The following is a 15604-nucleotide window of genomic DNA, read 5'->3' as shown; positions in this document are numbered from 1 at the left end:
ACATCCTTGCTCCAAAAATATAAAATAAAAAACGGAAACTTTTTACATTATTTGCAAGTTAAAAGTATGATAAAGAAACAAATTCCAACACTCCAGGGTACGCTCCAACCGCCTGTTTTAGCTAAAGATATTACCAAGCTTTCTCCAACAACAACAAAAAAACTCTCAAAAATATATAAGTTACTTTCATATACTGATAAAACGTCTTTACCCATCTCAAAATGGGAAACAGACTTGTCTATAGCTCCGGAATCTGTCTTTTGGATTCAAGTTTCTGAAAATGTTTTTAAAATGACAAAACACACAAATTTACAACTTATCCAATATAAAATTATTCACAGAACATACATTACTCAATATATGATGAAGAAAATGGGACTCTCAGACTCCGACATTTGTCTCCAGTGTTTACAAAACACTACAGACACTTATTTTCATGCTTTATGGTTATGTACTCCGGTTATGTGTTTCTGGACTAAAGTCTTAGAAAAACTTTCCGCTGTCTTGGACTGTAGGATACCGTTCTCTCCAAACCTGTGTTTGCTAGGTGACTTAACAACAATTGACTTACCACATAAACAATTTCAATCTATACTTGTAGCCCTTACTATCGCAAAAAAAACAATTCTTGTTAACTGGAAAAATAAACAAACTTTGAATATCGACCAATGGTCTAACCTCCTCATAAATCATATTTTAATGGAAAAAATATCTGCCTCAAATAAAAACCAAATGTCAAAATTTAAAGAAACATGGTCTACGTATATAGAATTTTTTAACCTAAACTTGGATTTTAATTCTGCCTGTTAGCGAGAGCCACAGCAGCGTTATAACTGGCATTGATGTTTCTGTATTAGGCAATTTGTAACTAATGGTTGTGTTTCCATAGTCAGGAACCCGGCTGCTGCCAGCGGGATCGAGCGGATTCACCTCCGATGGGCACCAGGGGTTGATATTCGGATTCACGGCATGCCAGTGGGTTAATTCTGTGGGTGCTGTCCCCCCTGGCGGGGAGTGGGCGGGTCTCCCCCTCTGTTGGCTGCTGGGTGGCGGCTGCGTCTTGGCCGTTCCCTGGGTCTCTTGGGGGGTGCTGCGTTGCGGGGCTTTCCCTGGTGTCGGGGGCGGCGCCGTTCCGGCGCGGTCCGTCGCTCTGGGCCCGGCGACGCGGTTCGGGGCCTGTGGGCCGCCGGGGTGCCCGGTGGTTCCCTCTCCCCTCCCCCTTCCTCCCCCTTGCTGCCTCTCCCTCCTCGCCTCTCCCCGCCCGTCCTCCGCCTCCCTGTCCCCTCTCCCTCGTCGCCCTTCCTCCTCCTCTCCCCCTCTCCTTGCGTCCCTGCCGCTGCCCCCTGCCCTTCTTGTCGTCCCCTTCCCTCCTCCCTTCCCCTTCCCCGGTACGCCTTCCTTCCCCTCCCCTGGGCCGGGGGCTCCATCCATGGCCCGGGTCTCGGTGCTATGGGGGCCGGCGGGGGTGGCTGGGGTTTGGTGTCGTGCCCGCCCCGCTCCGGTGGGCGTCCTGACACCTCGGGCGGGACCCAGTATCCGGGGGGCGAGCCCTATCGCCCCGCCGGACGGGTCCCATATGCCCGCCGGGGTCCTGGTGGGGTGGGTGGGGGCTTGGTGGGCCGGTGCGCCTCCTGCCCCCGCCCGGTTGGGGGGGGCCCCGCTGGTCACACCTCTTAACTCACTACACTAGGTTTGCACAATACACTTTTATAGACATATAGGGCACATAACACACTTTGGGGGGTGGGGTAGGGTGGAAACACCGTCTTCACCCTACAACTCCCCTCCAATTTTAATACACCACACAACTTGTGGGTGGGGGGGGGGCTTGGGGGCTTGTGGGGGTGCCATCGGTTGGGGGCCGCAGTATAGAGCAGTGCTGCGGTCCCCTGTCCGTGTCGCCACCCGCCCCCCCCCCCCCCCCCCGCCCTATCTATTTTTTTTAATGCACCACATACACTCAGCAACATGCTTGGGTGGCGGGTGGATCGGAGCGTGGGAATATCATTTCCATCGGCTCCGGTTCACCTGCTCCTAATTTTAATGCACCACACACACACACTTGTATATACACTGGGTGGGGTCACATTCACGGTTTAGGGGTAGAGTTCGCCAGTCCGCGAGCTGGCGGACTCAGTAACAGGGGTTAATTTTCACAAAGAACGCTGGGGTGACGACCGGGGCCTTCCCCCGCTGGGCCTGGGGTTCGGGGGTGTCGGCCGCCCTCCGGTGCCCCCATCTCCCCCTTCTGCCCCCGGTGTTCCGTCCTTCCACACGGCGGGGGGTGGGGTGGGCGCGGCTGCCCTCTCCGCTCCGCTGTCCGGCCCCTCTTCGGCGCCGGTGCCTGGGTGCGGGTGGTCCCCGGGGGCTGGGGGTCGGGGGTTGGGGGGCTGCCGGTTGGTCGGGGTGGGGTCGGGGGGGGGGGCGGCTTTGTTGGGGGGGGGCGGTGGTGGGGGTTGCGGGGTGGGGGGGTGCTGGGGGTGGGGGGTGTCTGGGGGATTGGGGGCATGGGGGCGGCTGGGGCTGGGTTGGGGTGGGTGGCGGGGGGTGGATGGGGGGCGGGGGGTGGTGGGGGGGCGGGGGTTGGGGGCCGGTGGGGTGCCTGGTGGGCCTGCAGTGCCCCGTCCTGCTGCGTTGGGCCGGGGGCGCGGGCCGTGTTGGGGCGGGGGGCGCTCCTGCTCCTGGGTTTGCTCTCCGGCCGGTGGCCCTGGTGGGGCCCGGGGGTCGTCCTTTGGCGCTGCCGCGGCCTGGGGGGCCCTGAGGTGTTGCGCTTGCTCTGTTCCGGCGGGGGTCGACGGCTCCCCTCTTTGGTGGAGATTTTCATGCATGCCAGATCCACCACACCAGCATCTACCGAAACTCAGACACAATCTGTTTCCTCCTCAGGTTATTGAATCGGTGGAGGCTGGTGTCTCGGATCTCACGCGGCTTCGTCTGTCCTTCCTTCCTTTTCTCGGTCTCTCCGTTGGTCTCTTGAGGCCTCCCTGACTTTATGTTTTTTGGATTTGTTGGGGTCTGGATGTTTCTTGGGCTGGGGAGGAGTTCTGGTGGGGGGTGTCTGGTCGGTGCTGGATTTCACCTTCCTTGGTTTTCTTCGGTCCCCTCGGGTCTCCTGGTGTTCGATTTAGGTGAACGGTATAAGATTTTTTTTTCTAATAGGTTTTCTGGTGAGCTAACAAACACACGCACGCACGCACGCACGCACGCACACACACATACTCACCCACACACACAAAAAAAAAAAAAAAAAAAGTATGTATGTATGTATGTATATATGTATATATGTATGTATATATGTGTATATATATATATATATATATTTAAAAAAAAAAAAAAAAAAAAAAAAAAAAAAAAGAGCAATGATGATGACATTTCCGAATGAACAATACTGAGCTCTTAAAGAAAAAAAAAAAAAAAAAAAAAAAAAAAAAAAAAAAAAAAAAAAAAAAAAAAAAGAAGCCGGAGGAACAAAATCCTCCTGTTTTTTTAAAGTCTGCAATTGTAAAATCGCCAATTGTTTTTCAGTACTTAAATGTTTTTCAGTTTTTGATTCGACATCTTTTGCATACCTCCTCAAATGGTGTTTCAGATGAGACAACCACCTGTCATGGTCGGTTCCAGGCAAATCCGGATTCGCGTCCATAGCCTGCACAACAGACTTAGGCACACCCCTTAACACCGCAGCTCGAAATATTTACGAATACAGTGCAGAATCATTTGGCAAGTGGCCAGTCTTTAAAGAAAAGTCCACAAGAGCACGGTCAATAAACGCCGCTGCCTCTTCGTCAACTTTGGGAGCAAATATCAAGTCAGAGATAACAACTTCAGGGAGTGGAAACAATTCGCCAAGCGCTCCAAACAGCGTTAAATAAGTATCACGTGATAATGCCTCACCGTCACACAAAGACGACATTCCTGAATTAGTCAACAACACTTCGAGTTGAGACAGAGGACATGCTTGTGTCAAAAGTGTACGTATATCTCCTGCAGTTAAAATCTGCCCTGTGACCTCCCTTTGAAGCGCCCTCAGCCAGTTCTCCACCCCCCCCCCCCCCCCCCGTTTGCATTGGAGGGAAGTTTTTTTACAAGCACGCACAAATCAGATGGCAAATAGGGTCTGTATACAGTAGCTGAATTACCGGTGGCTGGATCCACCTTCGTCAACATGGGCGCTTGCAACGCCCCTTTCGATCGGGTTATAATTTGTTCAGGAGGAGCCTCTAGGGGGTTATCGGATGCACTAAAGCCACGTTGTCTCACGACGTCACCAACAGCACATGTCAGATCAGCTAACTGTTGTCGAATCTCTACAATTTGACAGCTCTTTGTCAATGCATCAGAAATTTCATTAGTCATATCAAGTTCATGTCGTTGAAACAATTCATCGCGTTGCGCCCTTAATAAGCGTTCTTCTTCTGTCAATTGTTCGTTCGCAGCCTCCACAAAGCGAGAAAGAATCACACGCCATTTGTTACGAATAACCTGGGGCACTTCAGCGTGTCTAGACAGTTCCAATTGAAAAGCACCCGCTTGGTTCAATTTTGCTTGCGGAACATCTTTCATCATCAATATTTCGTTTAATTTACTCTCCAATCGTGTCACAGAAGCACTTACGCCAGCTGCTAAGCCGTCAGCCGCGGCCTGTAAAGTAGATCGAATTGGCCGAGAATTTATATCACATTTTCCACCATTCCAATCCACATCGAGATTACCACCATTCACCTTTAAAATCGGCGCTTGCAAATTCTATGGCATTTGAACCGCAGTTTTGTACGGTAATTCAGTAAACGGGTTGATAGCTTCCACAGGAGCTGGAGTCATTTTAGCATCATTAGCAGCATTTGCTAAGGCCCCCCGAGCGGGTTTTACAGAACTACCCAAAGCCAACAGTCTAGCATTGCACATCAATTTATCCACTTTTTTCCGATTTTGTCTAACTCTCCGTCCATTCAAAGAAAATACAAAAGTCTGACGTACCATTTTGTCCAGCGAAAGCCGTTTTTTCACGCATGCCAATTCCACTGCTTTCATCAAAGCTACCAAACAAACAGTGGATGTCAAAGGTGGAAACCAACCTTTGTCACAGCCTGCCATTGTCCAATCCATTATCAGCTTTTTCATTTTCCGTCGATGTTTCTCGGGCATTGCTTCTGCAGCAACATCAAATGCGGTCTTAACTTGCATATCTAGACACAGATTTCCGCTATGGACCGGAAGCGTATTCAGGTCAAACCATTCTGTATCCCGGTCAAAAACGCCCTCCATTTTGTTTGTAGTTTTTTATGTTTACTTCCGGTTTCTATCCCACGCAAGTAATATTAATATTTATCAATACAGTGATGTCTCACTTTTAGTATTAATAGTTCAATATGTTAACACATACGGCCACACAACAGACAGACATAAGAATTACGTGACCTCTCGTTTATACACAGCGGTTACCCAATCCCGCTGAGCTAAACTGTTCTCCCTATATTGCAAAATTTTTGCAAGGCGCTCATTTTCAAAATAAATTGTCACGCACCATCAAATTCAACCGTAGAACAAAAGGAATTCATACGGTAATCCTGACCCCAAAACTACAAAAGTAGGAATGCCAGAAAATCAAATAAAAGACACGTAATCTCTCGATTGCAAATACAGTAAGATAAATCCAATTATTACTGTAATCAACCTGGACCCCTCAATACTGTTCAATTTCAAACAGGCGCTTTTTCAAATAAAAAACATATTACGTGTAACGAGGAATTTTTCAATATGAGCCATGAACAAATATGATACTATTCCCCCAATCCGGTCAAAACTGTTATATAAACAGAAACGCTCACCATAATCTTCGCGATCCTTAGTAAACAAGAAAGACTTGTTACGTCATCCGGCAAACCCTTTTATTCAATATACATTATGGTCTAAGGATTCTTCATAGCGTTGACGAGAAACAAAACAAATCAAAAAATTAACCGCTATTTCTTCCTGTACAAAAAAGCTTCATCACTTTGAGTCTGCATTTACGTCACTTTTAAACGCACCACTCCACGACGTGTTTAGTTCAATATCGTCGGAATTATCAACTCTCTAACGACATCAAACTATAACTTGTTCACACAGATCTCATTTAAAATTTAGACAATTTGGAAGACGAAAAACCAGCTGTAGCGCCACCAAACAGACAGAATTTCTCTACGTGGATAAAGATCTCCACTTACCGGAATTAATATGGCGCCAGAAATTCCGCCCGTCGGGGAACGCCGCAGCCTGCTCTACGTCAATAACACCATCCGTTTATAATTCAGCGTCGGCGGTCACCATTTGTTAGAGTAGACAATATTAAGTATTGTACTCTTTGCGTGTTCAATTAACTGAATGGTGAGATCCTGGTGAAGAAGTCCCCTTGCAAAGGTAAATGTTTTCAGAAGCTTCTGATCACACAATTGAAGTCACCCAAGCAGTGCTCTGTTCAAATGTGTGTCTTCTCTCCAGCCCACATCATTATTTATTCAAAAGAGGGTTCATAGAAAAGTCAGCCCACAGTACATTTGTTGACATCAGTAAATACCAGAAAAATCCCTCTCTACTCCCTCTCCGAGTTCCCATAGGTATAAATCAGATTAGAGAAAAACAATCATACATCAGCCTGTCTCTTTCGACAGAGACAGGTACCAGACACCATATACTATCCTCCAAATAGCGGATGGAAAGACCCCGTTTGCCCTTCTCCTCTCATAAATCTAAGACAGATAAGAATGCCATTCTATTCTTTGAGCCATACTGAGTTAACATAATTATACCTACATCTACACAGCTATAACTAAATACAAAATGGTTAAAATATAAAGTAAAACAGTAAAAATGTTAACAGAGTTAACACTAGCAAGCTAAGCAAAGCTAAGCAAAACAGGGCCGAGAGATTTCGACGAGCACTGTCTGATCCGAATGTAACCAGACACAAAATGTAGTAAATATGTTTGACTTCTATAAAGTAGCGACGCACGCACAGTGTCGAGATTTAAGTCCATTCAATCCGAGATCAAGAAGAATCATTTAGTGAAGCGCGACAGCGTGCGTGTCTACGCAAAAGCGGCCTGGAAGGGAGTATCATTGTCACGTGAAACCTACGGCAACTCCAGCTAGACAAATCTCATGTCCGGGAAAAAACAAAAGATAATAATTTACAAAAATATCACGCTGAAAGATATATTTAACAGGAGAACAAAAGAGACATATTAAATCTGCATTTGGACGAATAAGAAACACGTGTAGTACCTGTACAGCGGTAGGAGTGCCCAATCAGGAGGTCTGTGTCACTGTTGAGCCCCCTGACCAGACGTATTTAATTGGCCTTTTGCTTATTTACTCTTTTTAGCAAATTATAACTTGTATCTATTTTTTTAAAAAGTTTAATCGGGCAAAGTGCTATTTCGAAGTGGCCGGCATCTAGTCTGGCTCTGTCAGAGTTTAGTGGCTGCCGAGGAGAAATATGATTGTTTGCTGTGTGAATCATTTAAAGAATTGTTTGCCCCTATACAAAGTAATTGCAGCCTACTATAGGTATATTTCTGCAAAGAATATCATGGCAAAACAAATTAAACGTGGCAAGATATGTGGAGTAAAAAAAACAGAAGGCGGCAAAATATACAGACAACTTAAATAACTTTGCAACACGGAAGAACCCCATTAGAGAATTTATTAGGGAAACGGATGACAGAGAGGCATGGAGGGCCATGATCACTGATGTCTGTAGCAGACCCAGCACATGAAGAAAAATATACGCATATAACAGGGTTAAGTCAAGACACATACAATATACAATGCAAGTACACAGATCCTTCGTTCATTCAGCGGTAGACAGGATTTCTGCACCATTTTAAGTCGATCCATAAATGAGTTCATATCAAGCTTCATTAATCACAGCTATTCTCACCAGCACACCTGTGCCTCTTAGCTTTGGCATTACTTGAATATATTTGACCACAAACTGAGCAGGCAAAAGGCTTCTCTCCAGTGTGGGTTATTGTGTGCATTTTTAGGTGTCCTTTTTGAGTAAAACATTGACCACAAACCGAGCAAGCAAAAGGCTTCTCTCCGGTGTGGGTTATTGTGTGCATTTTTAGGTGTTCTTTTCGAGTAAAACATTGACCACAAACTGAGCAGGCAAAAGGCTTCTCTCCAGTGTGGGTTCTTGTGTGCATTTTTAGGTGTTCTTTTCGAGTAAAACATTGACCACAAACTGAGAAGGCAAAAGGCTTCTCTCCGGTGTGGGTTCTTGTGTGCCTTTTTAGGTGTTGTTTTCGAGTAAAACATTGACCACAAACCGAGCAAGCAAAAGGCTTCTCTCCAGTGTGGGTTCTTGTGTGCGCTTTTAAGCTTATTTGGTGAGAGAAACATTGGCCACAAACTGAGCAGGCAAAAGGCTTCTCTCCAGTGTGGGTTCTAGTGTGCGATGTTAAGTTTTTTCTTAGAGCAAAACTTTGACCACAAACCGAGCAAGCAAAAGGCTTCTCTCCAGTGTGGGTTCTTGTGTGCGCTTTTAAGTTTATTTTGTGAGAGAAACATTGGCCACAAACTGAGCAGGCAAAAGGCTTCTCTCCAGTGTGGGTTCTTGTGTGCGCTTTTAAGCTTATTTTGTGAGAGAAACATTGGCCACAAACTGAGCAGGCAAAAGGCTTCTCTCCAGTGTGGGTTCTTGTGTGCATTTTTAGGTGTCCTTTTCGAGTAAAACATTGACCACAAACCGAGCACGCAAAAGGCTTCTCTCCAGTGTGGGTTCTTGTGTGCACTTTTAAGCTTGCTTTGTAAGAGAAACGTCGGCCACAAACTGAGCAGGGAAAAGTTTTTTCACCAGTGTGGCTAATCATATGTCTTCTCAAATGAAAGTTGCTGCCAAAAGTTTGTTTACATAGAGAACATTTCCAACGTTTGCTGCCAGTGTGACATGTCACGTCACCGTCAGACTGTTCGCCATCAGTGTGAGAAGAGTGTGACGCGTCTTCAGCATCTGACATTAGAGCTAACCGGCTGTCTGCTTGTGATCCTCCACGGTGGTCCTCATCATCTTCAGTTGTTATCAGTTGTCTTGAGCTGCTGCTTGAAGGCTCCGCCCCTTTGTTGTTTCCATATAGACATTCATCTTTAGTCTTCAAATGGACATCAGTCCCGGGAAACTCTGTGAACTCCTCCTCCTCCTCTTTAATGTATAGTGGCAGCTGCCCCTCTTTATTTATGTTGGGAGGATGTGGCTGTTCCTCTTCTTTAACCTGCAGAGGCTCCAGGTTGTCCTCCTCTTTCACGCTAGGGAAGTCTGACTCCTGCCGCTCAGGACAAAGATATATTTCACCGACGCCTGCGGGACACAAGGTTTGGTAAAATCACTTTATTGTGAGGTTATGTATTTTATATATAAGATTATCACATGGGCCACGTGAGCGCAATAATAACAAAGCCGGGAAAACGTACGTGTGTATACGTGTATGTATGTGTGTAGAAACAACAGATTTGCCTCAGCTTGTAAAAAAAAAAAAGGAAAAAAAAGAGCAATTGTTTAGTGCTGTGTACAAGTGACACAGCGATGTGAAAATGGAAAAAGCAGTTCTGAGAAATTCAATTAAGATCTGAGTAATGTACCAAAGCGACAGACAAAAACTGTAAACGTAAGGTAACAAAGTGGCCGGATGAAGATTCCTCTCAAAATAAATACATACATATTGTTGAAAAGTATTGATTAAGCAAGCGACAAACCTGCTCTGTTCAACACAACACGAGGCTGCTTGCACACAGCGTCCAGCAGCTGACGTTGTCGCTCGTTCACCTCCTGTGCTCCACAAAGCTCTTTTTCGCACGTCACGTTCGTTGCAGCACACATATTCACGATATCGGCGACACTCTATGCTCACACTTGGCGTCTGCTGAGCCAATTAGTCGCTAACAAAACGCGTCTCCTTTTTTTTGGTGGCTAGTGTTAGAGTAATCAATATTTATATTGTACTCTTTGCGTGTTCAATTAACTGAATGGTGAGATTCTGGTGAAGAAGTCCCTTTGCAAAGGTATCAAAAGCTTTTGATGACAACAATTGAACTCTCTCAAGCAGTGTGTTCAGATTGTGTGTCTTCTCTCCTCCGGCACATCATTATTTATTGAAAAGTGGGTGAATACGAAAAGTCTCCTCCCTTAGCCCACAGTACATTTGTTTACAACTCAGTAAATACCAGAAAATCCCTCTCTACTCCCTCTCCGAGTTCCCATAGGTATAAATCAGATTAGAGAAAAACAATCATACATCCGCCTGTCTCTTCCGACAGACAGGTACCAGACTACATACACTCCCTTATTTTCTCAGGAGAGTGAGACAGATACAATAGACAATCCCATTCATTGAGCTCCACAGCTATAACTAAATCCAAAACGGCTAAAATATAAATTGAAACTGAAAAACAATGTTAATAACTTAACACTAGCAAGCTAAGCAAAGCTAAGCTAAACAGGGCCGAGAGCTGTCGACGAGAACCGCCTGATACGAATGTAAGCAGACACGAAATGTAGCAATTATTTTTGATTTCTCTATAGTAGCGACGCACGCACAGTGTCGATGTTTAAGTCCATTCAGTCAGAAATCAAGAAGGATTATATAGCGAAGCGCGAAAGCGTGCGTGTCTACGCCAAAGCGTGCGTGTCTATGCCAAAGTGGCCTGGAAGGAAGTATCATCGTCACGTGAAACCTACGGCAACTCCAGCTAGACAAATCTCATGTCCGGGAAAAAACAAAAGATAATAATTTACAGAAAATGTCACGCCGAAAGTTATATTTTTAACAGGAGAACAAAGGAGACATATTAAATCTGCATTTGGACAAATAAGAAACACGTGTAGTACCTGTACAGCGGTAGGAGTGCCCAATAAGGAGCTCTGTGTCACTGTTGAGCCCCCTGACCAGACGTATTTAATTGGCCTTTTGCTTATTTACTCTTTTTAGCAAATTATAACTTGTATCTATTTTCTTAAAAAGTTTAATCGGGCAAAGTGCTATTTCGAAGTGGCCGGCATCTAGTCTGGCTCTGTCAGAGTTTAGTGGCTGCCGAGGAGAAATATGATTGTTTGCTGTGTGAATCATTTAAAGAATTGTTTGCCCCTACACAAAGTAATTGCAGCCTACTATAGGTATATTTTTGCAAAGAATATCATGGCAAAACAAATTAAACGTGGCAGACAACTTAAATAACTTTGCAACACGGAAGAAGAACCCTATTAGCGAATTTATTAGGGAAACGGATGACAGAGAGGCATGGAGGGCCATGATCACTGATGTCTGTAGCAGACCCGGCACATGAAGAAGAAATATACGCATATAACAGAATTAAGTCAAGACACATACAATATACAATGCAAGTACACAGATCCTTCGTTCATTCAGCGGTAGACAGGATTTCTGCACCATTTTAAGTCGATCCATAAATGAGTTCATATCAAGCTTCATTAATCACAGCTATTCTCACCAGCACACCTGTGCCTCTTAGCTTTGGCATTACTTGAATATATTTGACCACAAACTGAGCAGGCAAAAGGCTTCTCTCCAGTGTGGGTTCTTGTGTGCCTTTTTAGGTGTCCTTTTCGAGTAAAACATTGACCACAAACCGAGCAAGCAAAAGGCTTCTCTCCGGTGTGGGTTCTTGTGTGCCTTTTTAGGTGTTCTTTTCGAGTAAAACATTGACCACAAACTGAGCAGGCAAAAGGCTTCTCTCCAGTGTGGGTTCTTGTGTGCATTTTTAAGTCTCCTTTTCGAGTAAAACATTGACCACAAACCGAGCAAGCAAAAGGCTTCTCTCCAGTGTGGGTTCTTGTGTGCATTTTTAAGACTCCTTTTCGAGTAAAACATTGACCACAAACCGAGCAAGCAAAAGGCTTCTCTCCAGTGTGGGTTCTTGTGTGCGCTTTTAAGCTTATTTTGTGAGAGAAACATTGGCCACAAACTGAGCAGGCAAAAGGCTTCTCTCCAGTGTGGGTTCTTGTGTGCATTTTTAAGTCTCCTTTTTGAGTAAAACATCGACCACAAACCGAGCAAGCAAAAGGCTTCTCTCCAGTGTGGGTTCTTGTGTGCGCTTTTATGTTTATTTTGTGAGAGAAACATTGGCCACAAACTGAGCAGGCAAAAGGCTTCTCTCCAGTGTGGGTTCTTGAGTGCGTTTTTAAGCTTTCTTTTTGAGTAAAACATTGACCACAAACCGAGCAGGCAAAAGGCTTCTCTCCAGTGTGGGTTCTAGTGTGCGATGTTAAGTTTTTTCTTTGAGCAAAACTTTGACCACAAACCGAGCAAGCAAAAGGCTTCTCTCCAGTGTGGGTGCTTGTGTGTGCTTTTAAGTTTATTTTGTAAGAGAAACATTGGCCACAAACTGAGCAGGCAAAAGGCTTCTCTCCAGTGTGGGTTCTTGAGTGCGTTTTTAAGCTTCCTTTTTGAGTAAAACATTGACCACAAACCGAGCAGGCAAAAGGCTTCTCTCCAGTGTGGGTTCTCGTGTGCGATGTTAAGTTTTTTCTTTGAGCAAAACTTTGACCACAAACCGAGCAAGCAAAAGGCTTCTCTCCAGTGTGGGTTCTTGTGTGTGCTTTTAAGCTTATTTTGTGAGAGAAACATTGGCCACAAACTGAGCAGGCAAAAGGTTTTTCACCAGTGTGGCTAATCATATGTCTTCTCAAATGAAAGTTGCTGCCAAAAGTTTGTTTACATAGAGAACATTTCCAACGTTTGCTGCCAGTGTGACATGTCACGTCACCGTCAGACTGTTCGCCATCAGTGTGAGAAGAGTGTGACGCGTCTTCAGCATCTGACATTAGAGCTAACCGGCTGTCTGCTTGTGATCCTCCACGGTGGTCCTCATCATCTTCAGTTGTTATCAGTTGTCTTGAGCTGCTGCTTGAAAGCTCCGCCCCTTTGTTGTTTTCATATAGACATTCATCTTTAGTCTTCAAATGGACATCAGTCCCGGGCAACTCTGTGAACTCCTCCTCCTCCTCTTTAATGTATAGTGGCAGCTGCCCCTCTTTATTTATGTTGGGAGGATGTGGCTGCTCCTCTTCTTTAACCTGCAGAGGCTCCAGGTTGTCCTCCTCTTTCACGCTAGGAAAGTCTGACTCCTGCCGCTCAGGACAAAGATATATTTCACCGACGCCTGCGGGGACACAAGAGACACAAGGTTTGGTAAAATCACTTTATTGTGAGGTTATGTATTTTATATATAACTCTGACTGCCAAGCATTTTCAGAAAAGAGAACATGTGGGTGCCAGCTGATTTAAGCATTTTGACTGATCTTTCAAGGTCCACAGAACATTTTGTGTTTGACTGTGGAAACACAGATACTACCAAATGAAAGATTAAACACTCATCTTTCATCAGAAGAAAAAGTTAGTTTCTACCTTATTCCGTTTTTCAGTAATCAACAATAGAAAATAGGTTAGTTTCACCTCAAATGCTCTGTTTTGGACCAAAATACTGAGAAATCAAGCTTTTTGTGAAACGATATTATTTCATGCACTCTAGTGAATTTGACACCCTTTTTATCCATGAATGATGCCACACACACCTAAACAGTGCTTTACTTCAATAAAACACTACCACCAACAATGAGAAAGTGTTTTTTGATAGCAAAATACGTTTATTTAAATTCAACAGTGTAACAATTTGACAAAACAATTTGGCAAACTATTTACAAATGTGTGCAACTGTGGTACTATTTACAATTGTGTGGATGTTTCAACTACACCGTTTTTCTTTTTGTGAAGTATATTGTGTAAAACTCCCCTGCGTGCAAGGGGACGCAGCAGGATTTGCACCACAGATTAGTTTCACTGTGATTGCCCCTTCGAGTGCACTTTCTTGCCGGCCTTTTCTTCCGGGGAGTAGCAGGTTTATACACTGCAGTGTGTGTTTGGCCATGTTGTCATCAAGTCTACTCTCAGGATCATGATACGGTGATCTGGTGTTACGTCTGGCTTCCTCATGTCCTTCAGTTCCTATACCGGGTGGTAAGAGATGTTCTGATCCATCTTATCCACTCCATTCATGGTGGCATCGTAGTCCAGAACCAGTGTCTTCTCCGTGATCAGACTGTACCCACTCCTCCGATGAATATGCATTGGACTCGGGGTACTCTTCATCGTCCGATTGAACGTCCGCCTGTGCAGAAGTGCTCGGTTGTGCACCACGTTTTCCGGCGTTAGCATCGCTAGCCGGTGAGGCTTTACGACGTGATCGAAGCCGCCGCGTCAACCTCGGAGTCACCATCATCATCATCATCAATGTGCTCTTTAGCATTGGCCGATGCTTTTCGTCTTTGAGAAAAATGCTCAAGCGTGAGCTGCTTGCAACCGGTCACCATTTTCGCTTCCTTAGCCATTCTCCCCTCAACACTCTAGCTCCGCCTCACGTCTTCTACTGACTCCTACCCGATCTTGTCCAGAGTCATCGCTGCCATCTAGTGCCCAAAAATAGTCATACGAACTCGAGCTGCTTGATACTTTCAGCAGAGCTTGCCAAGGCTTTCCTCCACCCGTTTCCAAAAAAAAAAAACATAGTGAACGTCTTTTAACGTCTTTGGCGGCACTCATTTGGATTTTACTAAACGTTTTTGGCGGTCAAAGAGTTAAGATTATCACATGGGCCACGTGAGCGCAATAATAACAAAGCCGGGAAAACGTACATGTGTGTATAAGTGTATGTATGTGTGTAGAAACAACTGATTTGCCTCAGCTTGTTAAAAAAAAGGAGCAATTGCTTAGTGCTGTGTACAAGTGACAGCGATGTGAAAATTTAAAAAAGCAGTTCTGAGAAATTCAATTAAGATCTAAGTAAAGTACCAAAGCGACAGACAAAAACTGTAAACGTAAGGTAACAAAGTGGCCGGATGAAGATTCCTCTCAAAATAAATACATACATATTGTTGAAAAGTATTGATTAAGCAAGCGACAAACCTGCTCTGTTCAACACAACACGAGGCTGCTTGCACACAGCGTCCAGCAGCTGACGTTGCCGCTCATTCTCCTCCTGTGCTCCACAAAGCTCTTTTTCGCACGTCACGTTCGTTGCAGCACACATATTCACGATATCGGCGACACTCTATGCTCACACTTGGCGTCTGCTGAGCCAATTAGTCGCTAACAAAACGCGTCTCCTTTTTTTTGTGGTGGCTAGCAAGCTAAACTAAGCTAAGCTAAAAAAAGCTAAACAGGGCCGAGAGATGTCGACGAGCACCGCCTGATACGAATGTAACCAGACACGAAATGTAGTAATTATTTTTGACTTCTCTAAAGTAGCGACGCACGCACAGTGTCGATGTTTAAGTCCATTCAGTCAGAAATCAAGAAGGATTATATAGCGAAGCGCGAAAGCGTGCGTGTCTATGCCAAAGTGGCCTGGAAGGAAGTATCGTCGTCACGTGAAACCTACGGCAACTCCAGTTGGACAAATCTCATGTCCGGTAAAAAACAAAAGATAATAATATACAAAAAATGTCACGCCGAAAGATATATTTAACAGGAGAACAAAAGAGACATATTAAATCTGCATTTGGACGAATAAGAAACTCGTGTAGTACCTGTACAGCGGTAGGAGTGCCCAA

At 44.9% G+C, this 15604-nt stretch overlaps 1 protein-coding gene and 1 pseudogene across 1 annotated transcript; both read right to left on the bottom strand.

Annotated features, from left to right (window-relative positions):
• Nucleotides 1-7729: 7729 nt before the first annotated feature.
• LOC147157995 (uncharacterized) lies at nucleotides 7730-9859 on the bottom strand. Its single transcript, XM_086063425.1, has 2 exons — nucleotides 9724-9859; nucleotides 7730-9325 (listed from the first exon to the last, which is right to left on the bottom strand). Exons 1-2 carry the CDS (start codon nucleotides 9857-9859, stop codon nucleotides 7902-7904), a joined length of 1560 nt encoding a protein of 519 aa, XP_085919551.1. The 3' UTR covers nucleotides 7730-7901.
• A 1598-nt stretch (nucleotides 9860-11457) lies between these two features.
• On the bottom strand, nucleotides 11458-15408 carry LOC147157994 (uncharacterized; annotated as a pseudogene).
• Nucleotides 15409-15604: the final 196 nt, after the last annotated feature.

This window comes from Leptonotus elevatus, chromosome 19, assembly GCF_054856555.1.
Source record: "Leptonotus elevatus isolate MCC_2025b chromosome 19, RoL_Lele_1.0, whole genome shotgun sequence".
NCBI classification, from domain to species: domain Eukaryota; kingdom Metazoa; phylum Chordata; class Actinopteri; order Syngnathiformes; family Syngnathidae; genus Leptonotus; species Leptonotus elevatus.
The sequence above is the reverse complement of the archived record's forward strand: the minus strand, read 5'-3'. Positions and strand labels throughout refer to the sequence as shown.